This window comes from Lepidochelys kempii, chromosome 10 (assembly GCF_965140285.1).
Source record: "Lepidochelys kempii isolate rLepKem1 chromosome 10, rLepKem1.hap1, whole genome shotgun sequence".
NCBI lineage: Eukaryota > Metazoa > Chordata > Testudines > Cheloniidae > Lepidochelys > Lepidochelys kempii.
The window spans coordinates 70,928,750-70,943,456 of NC_136389.1; the positions used below are offsets into that span (position 1 = coordinate 70,928,750).

General features: G+C 54.2%; 1 protein-coding gene across 6 annotated transcripts in view; it reads left to right on the plus strand.

Moving 5' to 3' along the window:
- NTRK3 (neurotrophic receptor tyrosine kinase 3) overlaps positions 1–14,707 on the plus strand; it is a 455,727-nt gene that overhangs the window by 142,514 nt on the left and 298,506 nt on the right. For 2 of the 6 annotated variants that reach the window (XM_073304181.1, XM_073304183.1), the window contains exon 1: positions 76–739. The exons of 1 other annotated variant lie outside the window; for it this stretch is intronic. In XM_073304181.1, coding sequence (XP_073160282.1) covers positions 492–739 — 248 coding nt within the window. In that variant the 5' untranslated portion in view covers positions 76–491. Of the gene's footprint in view, positions 1–73; positions 740–14,707 lie in introns of those variants that run through there. 3 more of the 6 variants (XM_073304180.2, XM_073304184.1, XM_073304186.2) reach the window with 3 other exon arrangements.

Here is a 14,707-nt window from a genome sequence, read left to right on the forward strand (position 1 = left end):
GCACGCATCTCCTGCTGCAGCAGATCCAGCCAGCGTGGGGGAGGGGATGGAGAGGGTGCACCCTCCTCTCCTGATCCTCTCTTCTTGCCTCTGTGTGGGTTTCTTTGCAGGTGTGTCAATTTTAATTCTGCCCAGTAGGTGGGACTTGGTGACTTTAGCACCATTTGTGTGCGTGTGTGTGTGTGTGTGTGCGCGCGCGTGCTGCCTCCCCATCTTCTATTGCAATCCTCAGAAGTCTCTCCGAGGGAGCGGGAGAGCGCCTGATACCGAGAGCCAGCCTGCAATCAACAAGGCACTATGCATTTCAGACCGCTACTGTAGGGGGAATTACAGCTTCTCCTAGCCAGCTGCCAGCATGATTTCATCTGCTGGAGGATTTTTGCATCTGATCCTTTGAGTTTTTTCCTCCCTCTGTCTTTGTTTCCTTCCCCTTCTCCCCCCCATCCCCCTTTCCTCCTCCTCCTCCTCTTTTGTAGAAGCAGCAGTCGGAGATGGATGTCTCTCTTTGCCCTACCAAGTGCAGTTTCTGGAGGGTATTTTTGTTCTGGAGCATTTGGGGAGACTATCTGCTTTCGGGGCTGGCTTGCCCTGCGAATTGCCTTTGCAGCAAGACAGACATCAATTGCAAGAAGCCGGATGATGGGAACCTCTTCCCTCTCTTGGAAGGGCAGGATTCAGGCACCAGCAATGGGAACACCAGCATCAACATCACTGACATCTCAAGGAACATCACTTCAATGTAAGTCAGCTCTTCTCCCCACCCCAGTGGGTGCCCTTTCCTCTACTGCTGCCCGAGACACAGGGTGTGTGTGTGTGTGTGTGTGTGTTTAAGGGGAGAAACTGGCGTGTGGATTTCAGGTGCCCTCAGCATTGCTATGGATGATGCTTATTCCCTGCCTGCCTCAGACCCGTTATGCCTGGGGTGCGTGCAGAGGACGCGAATCTAATTTTCTACCCCCACTGAAACAGCAACAGTTTGGCTCACGTTTAAGTGGGGGTAAAGTAAATGAGACGAAATGGCTTAGCAGGGGCGGGCGGCGGGCAGAGATGCTGTAAAGCGACCCCTTCTTTTCACCATTTGTGTTAGCAGAGAGATGAAACACACACACACACAAACTGGGCACCTAAAGCAAGTTCTAAGCCGCCTGCTCCTTTAGAGACTTCGGATCCGATTAAACTGTCATTTGTTATTCCCCCCACTGGCAAACCCACCCTCCTGTGCCCTGGCTGTGTGTATCTGGGAATCTGCAGTTTCTCCTTTTTAAGAGAGAGAGAGAGTGAGATGCCCCTCAAGTTGTTACAATTTCCCAGCCCCACTCGGATGCTGAGCTGGGATTTGTGTATTTTGATCTCAAGGTAGCGGGGGTATGTGTAGGAGGCAGATATTTGTAGTTGAGCACTTTGCGTTTGTTTGCATGCTTGTTTATCTGGAAAATCAACTGGAAGTTGCATTATCCTTGTTTGGAGAGGCTGGTAGCAAAAGCCCATGCAAATCTCATCAGCGTAGAGTAGGGAAAGGACTGGATTCCTCCCCCCCTTCTCCCCCCGTGCTATGTTATGTGTGTGCTTAAAAAATCCCTCATCTTCTGCAATCTCTGCTCTTCAGCGTTCAGTACATTTTCGGGGAGGTGAACTGCAAGGCATTTCATTATTCTAATGCTAATTGAAATGTGAGCATTTAGGGAAATGTAGCCCCATGAGTAAGTTGCCTGTGGGAAGTTGGACAGAAATGAGGTGGAATGCTTTATCCTGGCAGTTAAATGCAGCAAGGTTGGGAATGAGTAATTGCCGGTTATTTATTTATTTCCCACCTCCATTGTGAAATAGCTTGTTGGAAGGGTGCTCTTTGATGGTTCGTTTCCCGAGGCTGTGCTATTTGGTCACAGTGCAATTGTAGCAGTGCTATGGAATAATTGTGATACCCTACTTAAGAGCATTGCCAGGCACCTTTACCGGATAAAGAGGACTGGGCTAACACAGACCCATTGCTGTTAACGGGTTTAATGTAATGAATGCTCAAGCAGTTCTCCCCACGTCCAGGTCTAGTGAGGAACGCGGACCTATTCCCATGCTATGGCTTTCCCTTTCCAGCAAATTTGCTCTCCAGAAACTAAAGGGATCAGGGAAAGTAAATATGAACCTAATGTAATGTTTGCGTGCCAAATGGCCCATATTTACCCTGTGCCGGTGTATTGCTGGGGATGCTGGAGCAATCCAGATAACACTAGGAAAGTGGGAGAAACTTGTGTTTATTACTGTGCTTGCCGTTTGTTGTGTTTTTCTCTTAACCCTTTGTTGTCAGCATCAAGCAGGCTGTAAGAGGGGAGAGAGCTAGCAAATTGTTTACTGTACTGTGGCTCAGAGGCAGCTTGTGTGGCTGTTACTTAGTACGTGTTTGTGTGTGTGTGTATATGCACAATTCTGAACTGCGGGAAGAGACACTACAATGTGAACCCTTGTGTCTAGAAAATGTCTTTACTGCTTTGAAATTGAAAAATGCTGGAGTCAACCAAAAACCCAACCCAAACAAAAATCCTAAAACCCAGCCCCAAACCTCTCAACTCCATTAGCAGATGTTTTCAGGAGAAGAGCATCTTTTCAGGACAGGAATAATGAGAGGGTGACTGGGTAAATCTGTTTGTGTTCCCCCTAGAATAATATGTCTTCCCTGGCTCCCCACCTCCCTAAATGGACTTCTGTAGCTGTGGAAGAAATGGTGGTAACTGAATTGAGGCTAATCCATAACCACCACTACTGTGATTCAGGATTTTAGGCTGAATATCAGGGAAGATGTCTGGACAGTGAGATCTGTGACACGGTGAAAAAGTCTCCCCAGGGAAGAGATGAAAACCCAGGCGTTCAGGATGCTTACAACTGGCACTAGCCATTGTACTTGGAGGGGGCAACCTGGTGGGCTAGATGGCACCTAAGAAGTCGTTTCCTCCTGCGATTTGTGTGGGATTCCTTCGGGACCTGAGTGCGTGGCCTGAAGGAGCTAGGGCAGAAACTCGTGTTTAGCAAGAATACTCTGCTCACTCCGCCCTCGACAGAAAGGAAGGCTAAGACAGGGCTGATTGGGTCAGTTCATGGGGAGAGAAGGTCAAAGATCATCCCTTCCCCCACCTCTAGATTTTAAATATAGGCTATAGTTCAGCCCCCTCCTGGCCTGCCAAAACTATGTTGTTGCCAAGGAAGTTACAGTGCCCAGATGCTAGGGTGATGGGCACGTTTCCAATCCCCCTAATAACGAATCCACTGCCTTCCCCAAAGAGAAGAGTGTGATTCTCCCTTATGCCAAATATCACCTTTGTGTCATCCTGCTTCATCCTGTTTCCTAGTGTAAAAGCCCATTGGGGCTTTTCTTTCGTAAGCCAGAATGACTTAGTGGTGTGCAATTGCCTCAGTGGGCCGCAAGTGAGATGGGCTGGGGGTCGTTTAGCTCTCTAGCCCCTCGTGGGGAATGGTGTACAAAAGAAAGCAAGTAGCTAGCTTGCAGCCCCTGCCCTTCCCGTCAGTCTCTGGAGAGGGGTGTGGGACTGTGTTGGCAGGGTGGATAGCGGAGCTCTGGCATGCTCCGCTGTAATGGATCCTGTGTCTCTGGGCCTGTTCTCCAGTCCCCGCTGCGCAATGCCCAGTGTCTGGGAAGGCATCTCTAGCTTTCAAGAGACTCCCGTGAAGGCTTTCCCTTTGCGTGGCTGTTGAAAACATGAGTGAGGCGTGTTGCCGCTGAAATGTTCTTTCCCTGAAAGGCCACAGGGCCGAGGGTGATGCCTTCCCCGTTGCCAAACGACAGACCTGGCTGCTGGTAAAGCTACGCTCACAGGGTCTCTCTGGTGGATTGAACTGTGGAGATGCAAGGGCATTTTCATCAAGGGAAGGGTTGGGAAAGAGAGAAGGGGCCGGGGGATGGGAGGAAGAGGATCCTAGGTGATGAACACTCCATTCATCTTTATTTTAATTTCCAAAGCCCAGCAGGAGAGGCCAGGAGCCCTTTTGCTACAGGTCTTCAAAAGAAAAACATCCCACTGAAGGAGGGAATATTCTCATCTCGGGATGAAGCCACTGGAAGCATTTTGCTCTGGTTCTGTAACATCCCGGAGGCCATCCAGGCCAGGGCCCCCTTGTGCTAGGTGCTGCACAAGCAGATAGGAAACAGGGACCTGTCCCAAGAGCTGAGAGTCTAACAGATGACATCACAGTGGCGTGAGGCAGAAGAATGGGCCGAGGTGGGGGAAAGGGGTAATATGCTATGGGGTAGCTGCAGTTCTTAGCCAATCAGTGTAGTGATCACAGCTTGCCAGCTGCCGAGGTGTCCTTAGAATCATAGAAAATCAGGGTTGGAAGGGACCTCAGGAGGTCATCTAGTCCAACCCCCTGCTCAAAGCAGGACCAATCCCCAATTTTTGCCCCAGATCCCTAAATGGCCCCCTCAAGGATTGAGCTCACAACCCTGGGTTTAGCAGGCCAATGCTCAAACCACTGAGCTATCCCTCTCTTCTTGTGTCCTTGTTTGTTATATTTGGGGCCCAGTTCTTTGGAGCCTGTTTGGGGCATTCACTCTCCTTTCCCCCATCAATGGCAGAGGAATTACCAGCAGCCAGGATCGGGACCCTGGCATCTCATATCTTCGGATCCTGCCAGTGCTGAGAAGCTCTTCGCCACCTTCCTCTCTTCTGGGCAGTTCCCAAGCCCAAGCCATGCTGGCGTTCCTTCCCTTACCTTGAAATCAGCCCAGAGGGCTCAGTTTGTGCAGGCTTGAGCAGCCGCATGTCGCTCTGTCATGGCCTGGCTGTCGAGCCGTAGTGGTCAGAGTTCGAATTGCGTGCCGACTTGCCAGTTCACTGTAGCAGATTCCCCCAGCTGTCTGTGTGGGGGGAGATTGTGCGGTGTGAGCGCAGCTGTGCATGAAGGCAGCCCTTTGGCTAGTGATCAGCCACGGCCACCGCTCCCGTCGAGCCTGTGATCCTAAACACCAGGCGCTCCCGGAAAAGCAGCCGCATGCTGGTAACCTGAGCTGCCAGTGGGTCGCTCTGAGTTTGGCTGGGCCGCCTCTCTGTAATATTATCAGAGCAGGTGTAACTCAAGCTGCCGTTTAAAAGCTTGTTTAGAAATTGAACAAAAGCCTCAATTAATTAACGTTCCGCTCTCAGATTGGTTTTGTCCCTCTCCCCCCCGTTCTCCTTCCATGGAGAGCGGAATGGTCACATTTCTTGTTTTGATCTGTGAAGCCCCTGCTGCTGTTACTGGTGTGTGCTGCAGATGGGGACCAGCCAGGGGGCGCAAGGCGCAGAGCTAGTGGGAAGGCCTGGCCTTGTGAGATGGGCGGGTGATCTCCCAGCTGCTTTCAGGAGAGGAGCGCTGGAGCTGCAGTGGGGTGCTGGGGCTCCTCCTGTAACTGATGGACTCTCCCACCCCGTGCTGGAAAAGGGGTGACTTGCAGAGCTTTATGAGAATCCAGACCAGAAAGGGTTAACAGGGAAGTATGGGAAGGGCAGAGCATTCCTGGCCCTGGCTTGAGTGGGTGAGGATTGTGTGGCTGGCACGGGCCCCTGAGGCCCCGAGTAACCCTGGCAGTGCCCTTGTGTTGAGCAGGCAGGACTCTTACCCCCATCCCCGAGTGCCCTGGCAATGCGTCTGGCTTTGAGATTGGGCCTCTGAGGGTCTGGTTCTGACCATGAGCCATTCAGCGTCCTCCTGCCGCAGGGGAATTGCGCAAGCTTTCCTGTTAGCTGTAGTCGTGTAAGGTCAGGCGCTCTCCTTATCTGTGCTTTCTTCCCAGGGACCAGGAGGGTGCTGAGCTCCAGCCAGCATCATGTTCCTAGGGAGAACCCGTGGCTCGTCCTTGTTTTTGGAAAAGCCTTGCAAAATTTGTCGAGAACCCCTTCCAGCTGAGATGAGCTCAGCACGGTGTCTGCCCTTGGCTCACCTGATGGAGTGGCTGCCTGTGGGCTGTGAGGGCCCCGTGTGAGCCATGGCTGGGTTAGCTTGCAGCTAGCACGTGCAGGGGGTTCAGTGTCCCGATGGGGGCGGCTCCTTGGGCCGATGTTCTTCATGTATTTTCCTAGTGACGTTAGTGCTGCTGAGGGTGCCAGACTGAGACAGGAGACAGGAGATCTCTGCTTCACTCCAGGCCAGGAGACAGGAGGTCTCTGCTTTACTCTAGGCCAGGTATGGGTTGGGGAACATGAGCTTTCCTCACCCACAGGAGCGGGCGGTTCAGTCTTCTTGGCTCATTGCATCCGCAACCTCTCTGCTGAGACTGCCGGAGAGGGGGCCAGGAGTGACATGGCCCCTTGGCTGCTAGGAGCAGGTCTCGACCCCACCAGCTCCTTTCACTCAGTCCACCGAGCAGCCATATTCATACTCCCCATCCGCTGCCATTGTGGGCTCTGTATGAAACAGTGACCTAGAGGTGAAAGTGCCTCGTTCCATCCATACAGTGCTGGGGTGTGTGCATCACTCCTGGGCTCCCTGTCGTAAGGTGGGGTCCCCCTGCTCCAGCACAGAGATCATGTCCCTAGTACATAACCGCCAGCTGCCTTGCTCCTTTCTCTGACTGCGGAACAGTGTTTTACATGGTGAACCACACCCTGTAGAGGGCTTGGAGGTGAGGGGCCAGGAGGTGTCCTTAACATTACCCACCATGACTGGGTAGCTGCCTATGGCAGGGTGAGCAGAATTCACATCCTTAGAGAGACACGGAATCTGTGTTACCCTGTTCTTGGGGGTCCCCCATGGAGAAGCCTGTTTCACCCCTAGAAGGGGGTGAGCCTCTTGTGTTCCCCTGGGGGACAGGAAGAGTGGTCAGACAGCCCAGTGTGCCTTGCCAATGCAATGAGGTCACACCAAATCACAGGCAGTGTCTGGTGTAACCAGACCTAGTTAAACATGAATGTGCTGAATTCTCTAATATGTGGGCCTTGGAGGAGTGGACCTGACAGGTCAGGTCTCAGCGGTCTCACAGCCTGGGGGAAGACTGGCTCACTTGCCAGGCACGGTTAGATCCGCACGCATGGAAACAGGGGAGAGAAGAGGCCCTCGGTGTAGTAGGTTGCTAATGGGGGAAGCAGCAGATACATGGCTCTGGCACACCCTTCCCGTACCGCCTGATGTATGGAGCAATGAGGAATCTCTTCCAGTGGTGCCCGCGTGTTACACCTCCTGCCTGATGTGGGCCCTTCTGGCAGGAATGGAAGGAGGCTGGATTTCGTGAGTTCGTGTCGGCCTAGAATGATGGAAGGGGTTGCTGGGGAACCTTCCAACGAGTAATTAAGTGAACTGTCCTGCTAGAGGCAATGGGGTACAGATACCGGGGGGATCCATACAAGTCACCCCTCACTGTACTGCAGGGACTTTTACCATGTCCTAGTGGGGATCCAGACTGTGCTGATGCCAGAAGAGGTTTAGGTGGCCTCTGTATCTTCCATGAAGCTTCTTTATGTACATTTCAGCCATGAGCTGTCCAGGCGAAATGACTCGTGAGGCCGCTGGTTGAACATACAACCACTTTCCTCCTCCACGCCCAGGAATCTCAGCCATGACCGTCAGCCCTTTATGAGATGCATGTGTGAACGTGGTGTTTATGAGAATTGGCTAGGACCAGCCAGAACGGAGGCAGCTGTCAGATATCGCAGGGATAGGGGGATTGTAGATAGAGTACGAGCTGTGCCAGCTTCCCCCTCCCCTCAGCCCTTCTGATACTCCTCTGTCCTGACCAGCAGCACTCTCCGCCCTGGCCTCCTCCTTTGCTGTTCCAGCCCTGGGGGTCTCCCAAGCTGAGACTGCAAATGACGCCAGATTATGGGGTGGATTCATGATGTGGACAAATATCCGCTAGGATGAGAGTCACCCAACTCATTCTACTTGTGCTATCAGCTGGAAGAGGATGCTGGGTCCCCAGAGATTATATGCCCCTATGTTACCAGAGCCTCTGGTCTGTCTTTTTCTCCAGGATTCTGGTCCCTGAGGTTTTGGCTGCTAGTAAGATCATTACAAAGGTCTGTAATTCAATCCATCTTTGTTTTGCACAGTGTTTGTTTATGCAGAGCGCTTATCCCAAAGCACATTGACAAGTGAGAGGCGGGTGTAGCGAGAGCCTGTGACGGCAGAGGGAGAGGGAAGTACACATCCCAGGGTGTGAAGATGTTTTGGGTTGAGACATGGAGCTGGATGGGGAGTCAGTGGGGTGGAGAGAGGCAGGGAAGGCTGTTCCAGGTGGCAGGGCTGCAGAGAAGGCACTCTCAACAAGAGCAGGGAAGTTCTGTGAAAGAGGCAGGAGTTGAGAGAGATGTGGTCCGTGAGAGAGGCTGGATTGAGACTGCAAAGGGCTGTAGAAATGAAGGCAGTTGAGTTGTTTGGATAATCTGGAAAGATCCTGATCTGGGGGAGCTGAGCTCCTGAATCTTTCAGCTCTGCCTGTCCCTGGCCTTCATTTTGCAGGGGCTGCTTCCAAGCAGAGTATCACCAGATGCCCTTTTGGGCTGGTGTCTGGAGCCTCTCCTCTCTGTTGCTCCTGCTGGGTGCAGTGATGGGGGATTGTTACAGGCCCTTCATGCAGCTCAAATCCACTCTCCCAGCGGGTCTGGTTTAACTGTCCCGTAGGGCTGTGATTTTCTTACTGAAGTAGTTAAATCAGTACCACCTCTAGTGTGGACACAGTTATACCAGTGTAAAGGTGCCTTATTCCCCTTCCCGTATAGCTGGCCTGGTAAAGCACTGTCAAACTGTACAGTAGCAGGGGCTGTAATGCTTTAAGTACTCTGGTGTGGTTAAACACGCAATGTCTTTGTACAGACAAACCCTTGAACTCATTTTCCTGCCCCTGTGCTATCCTTACAGTTGGCTGCAGCCAGTGCCTGTGTGGTTTAATTTCCCAGGGCGGGGCTCAGCATCCCTGCTTTGCATGGATAACTCCCCTCCCCGCTTAGCACTCCTCGAAGGAGTCACCTTTGTGCCTGTCGTGACCTTTGGACCCTCCAGAGCATCTGCTGTCACTCTGGTTATACAGGGACACGGCTGACTCACAGCTGCCTTTCCAGGGAAAGGGAATGGAAGCGCCAAACGTCACTCAGCTAATGCTGTGCAGAGAACACAGCACAAGGGCCAGCTAGAGACCGGTTGTAAGAGGCTGCGGCTCTGCTGACTTCCGTGGAGTTGTATCTGCCTGTGCCAGGTCTCCATTTGGCCTGAGAATCCGCCTCCCAGCAAGGCTTGGAGACCATGGCAGGTTATGTGCTTAGCGCAGCGCTGTGGACACTGGCCAACCAACAGCTACTGAGCAGACTTGTTTCAGAAAGAGGATTCCGCTTGGCTTCTTGAGCCAGAACCACTGAGCTGATGCCTCTGTCCCTTCATTTCCAGTGCCACAGTCTATCCCTGAGCACCTCTTGCCGGGCCAGGCCTCAGAGCTCGGTCAGTGCACCTGGCCTGCCTCCCTCCTGCCCAAATGCTTCTTCTCAGAGCAGGAGGCCGCAACCCCAGCAGCCAAGCCCTCCTCCAACCCAACCAGCCTGCCCAGAGAGGTCCCACTGGAATGATAGGCTGCCTTCTGGGCCAAGCCTCATTGAGATTATTTCTTCTGCAGACAGGAGATGGCTAAAGGGCTCTAGTGACTGCGCTGGCTTTTCATGGCATTGATCGGACTGTAGAAGGGAAAGGGATCGATGGGTTGCACGTAATATCTCCCCAGTCTTTGCCCCACACTGGAATAGAGATACTGTACAAACCTGCCCAGTGACCCTCATTCCCAGGGACCACCTTCAGTGTAGTCCCAGATTCCCCACAGGTCTCTGGGTGGCTGAGAACCACGGGCCTCCTCTGAGAGCTGGTGAATCTGTCACAGAAGTGGCAGAGGAGTACGATCCCCCTTGGCCGCTGGGTGAGAGGGAGTTGGGAAGATCCAGACACAGGCCATGCCTTGCAAGGAGCCCCATCGCATGGGGAGGAGCTTGGGCACAGGAGCTGTTGTGAGCTGCCAGACAGGGTGGAGATGGGGGAAAGGGGAGGGGCCCCTTTTGCTGCTCACTCAGAGAAGCCAAATTGTGATCCTCCCCCAGTGCAGGGAACACTGGATGCACTGCGATGGGTCCAGCCCAGTTCTCCGTGGAATTGTCCCGCTCACCTGCCCTTGTGAGCACAGAGCTTGTGTGTGCTTTGCGGGGGTTGTTTTCCTGAAGACGATGCATTGTTTTTGTTAGGGACTTTTGCCCTGGGGTGAATCCCCAGCGTAGAGGCTTGTGTGGGTACAAAGCAGGGCTTGCGGGTGCGGCTCACTTGAAGTCAGAGCAAGTCACCCTGATTCAAGCCCCGTCTCACACCAGTGCAGGGCATCTACACTGGGACTTTGCACTGATGGAATGCCAGGGCAAAGCCCCTAACGTAGACAAAGTCTGAGTCCTCTTGTTCCTTTGAAGAGCCCCCGGGCATCTCTGCCGGCCAGAGAAGCGTTGTGCGCCCAACTCTGGCTCTTTCATAGGCAGAAACACCCCCAACCATCACATCAGGCACCCCTTTTGGGCACCCCATCTGGTCAGCTGTGCTTCAGCTTCTGGGATTCTAAGACTGTCCCAACTGCCCCAGCCCAACCGACCAGCAGCCTGTTAGCCATTGGTGCTGTCATGACTGGTGGCCAGAACTGGATGCTCCATATGAATGCCTGTGTCCCTCCCTGTAGGTATCCTGCAGCTGCATTTGGCTGCCCCCTGATCACTGAGAAGAAGTTGCATGAAGAAACCAAGGCCCCTGAGGCCACAGTCCAGTACTAAGCACAATGTCTTCCTGACCACAGTGTCTGACCTGGTGATGCCCTGCAATCTGCGGGTTAATAGTGCTTGTCATTTGCCTCTGCGTGAGGGATCGTCAGGTGCTCTTCAGTGGCTTTTAGCCTTGGGAACATGCTGCTTCAGGGAGTTCTGTGGGTTCATTTCATGTTCTCTAAAAGTGTTTCCCTCCATCTGTGGGAAATTTGAATCTTTTATATTTCACTTATTGTCCCTTGTTCTTGTGCTATGGGTCTGGGTAGAGAGGAGCCAGACTGGCTGTCTCTGGGTTGCTGTGTATCCCTCTCCCCTCGCTTTTCTCTCTCTTCATCATTCCAGATGAAAGAGTCCAAGTGCCAGGCTCTGGGTCGCACCACTCAGGAGGCACAGACCAGTCAGTATGGTCCAGGGAGAGGGAGCAAAGGTGGCTTTATGCCAACTTTGTGCCACCCAGATGTTGGGCTAATTCGGGGCTCAGCTTGGCCCCTGTCATAAGTTAGAGCAGTTCAGAGGCTGCTATAGTTAATGGCAGCCTTCCCATAGCTCTCTGTGGGCTGCCTCATGGTCCAGGACAGCCTGAGGGCAGAGTGCTCCTTCCACTCCCCTGCTCTGGAGGGGAAAAGGGATGGGGGGATGGCTGTGTATATCTGCCCTAAGATGCTCCTGCACTTGGGGAATTCCCCAGGGGTCCATTTCGGCCCCTTTACACAGCAGGAGTGGCGTAAGGGAGACAGAGTAGAGGCCAGAATCAGGCCCTCGCCTCTCTCATCTCACCTCCTTCTGGAGCCCCCTCCTAATTTCCAGTTACCTTTGTTCTTCCTTTCACTCTCTTTGGAGGTGCGGTGATCCCTCCAGCCCAGGGTTCAGAGTGTGGCTGTGTCCTTGGTTTCGATAGGGATAGTCTCTATCCCCATCTCAGCAGAGCCCCGCCTCCTAGGGCTTGTCTAGGTACGGGGCGGTTGCGTTGTGGTAACTGCACGGATGTGGCGCCATCCGTGTAAACCAGCAGGCGTTCGGCACTGGTGCACGACGGAGCTTGCCGTAGTGCACTCCCCTGAGCCCCTTCTTACACCGGGGTCGTGCATCTGCACTAGGGCTTTGCACTGGGGTAGCTACAGCCATGCATGACGGATGCCCTGCTATAGGCAGGGCCTTAGACAGCTGTGTCACCACTGAACATTGAGCCGGTGTCTTCGCGGCTCTCTCTTGACAGTGAAGCCAGGGTTTTTGTGCCAGAGAGGATACAGTGAACTCAGGATGAGGTCCGAGGAGTTTGGGGAGTTTAAATTGCTCCTTCCATTGTGTGTCCCCTTGGACTCGCTGATGCCAAGAGTCACTTGCCCAGTAGCTAGTTTAGCTTGGTGCCTCCCTGTCCTTGACTCACTAAATGATTTTGTGCCATCAGCACCTCCTTATTCATGCTCTGTCCCAGTCACTAACTATACTGACCAGCACCAGCCCTGGCATCAATTGACTTTTCTGGGAACTGTCCAGTTGTTCCTTCCCTTTGTACCCTGTTCTCCTAGCCAGTGTCTGACCCAGGGCTGGACACTAGCCCTCACTCTGTGGTGCCCCTTGGAGCCCTGAGGCACCACCTTCCTTTCTTCCTCCTCAGGAAATTGCACAGGGGCCGAGGATACACTCCATGGCCTCTGTATTCCTGGTCCCACTCCAGAGCACCTCGCTGCTGAGACCTCCCTCAGCAAGAGCCTCGGCCCCATCCCAACTGCTGGCCCCTTCCACTGTCCCTGACGTGCCCCAGCCTGACCCCTGGCTCTGTTGCTGGTTCCTGCCTCCCCATGGCTGGCTAGCCAGAAACCCACCCGGGCCGCCCTCCCATCTAACCTGCCTCTCAGCAGCTGCTGCCAGTCCAGATAGGAATAGGCTCTTGAGATCTGGGAGCGTGGGTCTGCGAGGGAGGTTGGGTCAGGCCATTCCAGCTGCTGGACACTCTCCCTGCTCCCCAGCCTCCTAGCACCCAGCTTTCCTTGTTCGTTACCTGGAAAGTGCTCAGGGTGTGAAGTGCTGAGAGCCTCCCGTGAGGGACTTTACCCCAGCGAAATTCCTGAGCGGGCCTGTCCCTTTCTCATCCCGGGCCGGTGTTCAGGAGGGTGTGCTAAGGAGCCCCCGGTCCATGGGGAGCCCTGTTGCAGCCTTGTGATACTCTCAGGACACCCCCAGCCAGCAAACAGCTCCCCAATCCTCCTCCTTCCCTTAGTCCGGCGGCTTTGCCTTGTCAAAGTGCAGTTCAGCCACCAGAGGGCAGCGCGCTGCACAAGACTGCGTGTCAGCAATCGGGATGGAGGGACTGGAGCTGCAGAGCAGCTGCGGGTTGTGGCGTGGGGAGGGGTGGTGATAAACAGAGACATGGCAGGACTCCCTCTGCTGCACCCCCCAAGTCCTGCACTGGGAGGCAGGGAGGCTGTAACCCAACCAGGCGGGGAGGGCAGGTTTATGGATGTGCCCAGACAAAAGACACTGCGTCCAGCCAGCCCCCCTGTAGTGATCAGGGCCGGATTCTCTTGTCACTCGCCTCAATACGGCTCTGCATTGGGTAACCTCCAGTCCCAGCTCCTCAGCCCCTGTGACACATGCTGCCTTGGGACCCCACTTGGTGCTGGGTCACAGCTCTTCTTTCTGAGCTCCAGGCTTCTCGCCTCCCCAGCCTCTCTGCAAATGCACCCAGATGCTGCATCAGTGTCATGAGCTCTACGGCCTCAGTGGCATTCATATCTTCTCACCCATGGCCTGGTCTTGGGTGTTGCCCCTGGCTCTTGTGTCCAGGACAGAGCTGGTACAGAGTGAAATGCCCTGGGGGGGGCTGCGGACCCAAACAGAGGGCTTTAGTTCCACATTAAATACAATCAAAGATGCTCATGTGCTGGGTGTTGTCGGCCCTCTGGGACTATCATCTAGTTATAATAATATTATATAGCACTTTACAAATGAGGGCAGTATCATTATCCCTCATCTGCAGCTGGGGAAACTGAGGCACAGAGTGGGGAAGTGACTCACCCAAGGCCACCCAGCAGGCCAGCTGCAGAGCCAAGAAGAGAGCCCAGGTCTTGTGAGTCCCAGTCAAGTGTTCTATCCACTAGACCACAGGGCTTCACCTGTAGTATTGGTTTTCAACCTGTGGAGTGTGCCCGCCCTGGTTATCAGGAGGGTGAGGTGGAGTGTGGGGCTGCAGTTCAGGTCAGGGCAGCAGTGGGGAGTGTGTGCAGGGAGTCCCCAGTGGTTGGGGGTGAGGAGAGGGAGCGGGTCCCTGCTCTGCCCCACCCTGGCAGCACCCTGCTGCTCTCCCCTCCCTTCCCCCTGGGCACTCCCTACATGCTCCCCCCGCTGCTGCCCTGCTCCGGGTGGCTGCAGCCTCATCCACTTTAAACCCTCCAGAGCCTGCAGGAGCGAGAGGTTCTGGTCAGGGGAAGGGAGGGCGAGGAGCCCTGGTCCGTGCCGCGTGGCTGTGGTCTACTTCGGGGGTGGAGCCAGCCGGGTCCTGCCACTGCTCCCTCTCTTCTGCCCCGCAAACTGTTATTTGACTCCCTTGGAGAAGAGGGCGTGCAGCCAAAAACTTGAGGAACCTCTGTCCTCGCTTGCCATAGCTGAGGCGTTTGCGTCAACGGCCACCCCGCAGAGCAGCTAGGGCGAGGACAGAGATCCTCCAGTCCAGCTGCAGAGGGACTGTAAGGAGATGCCCTCTAAGTCCCCAAGCTGGAATCTGCCTAGCGCATTAGGGCGCATGACCAAGCGCCAAGACCACATGTAGGCAGGATCTGACCCAAAATACAGCTCCTCCAGCTGCACCAGCCCTGTGCTGAAGTCTGGGGCTCATTACTGACCTAGAAATGAGAGTTCCCCCTACTGAGTCATTCTCATCCCCCCCCAGCTGTGCTAGGACATTGGGGTCAGCACTGACTCAGAGGAGAGCGCCCCCTAGCCCCACGCTGCGG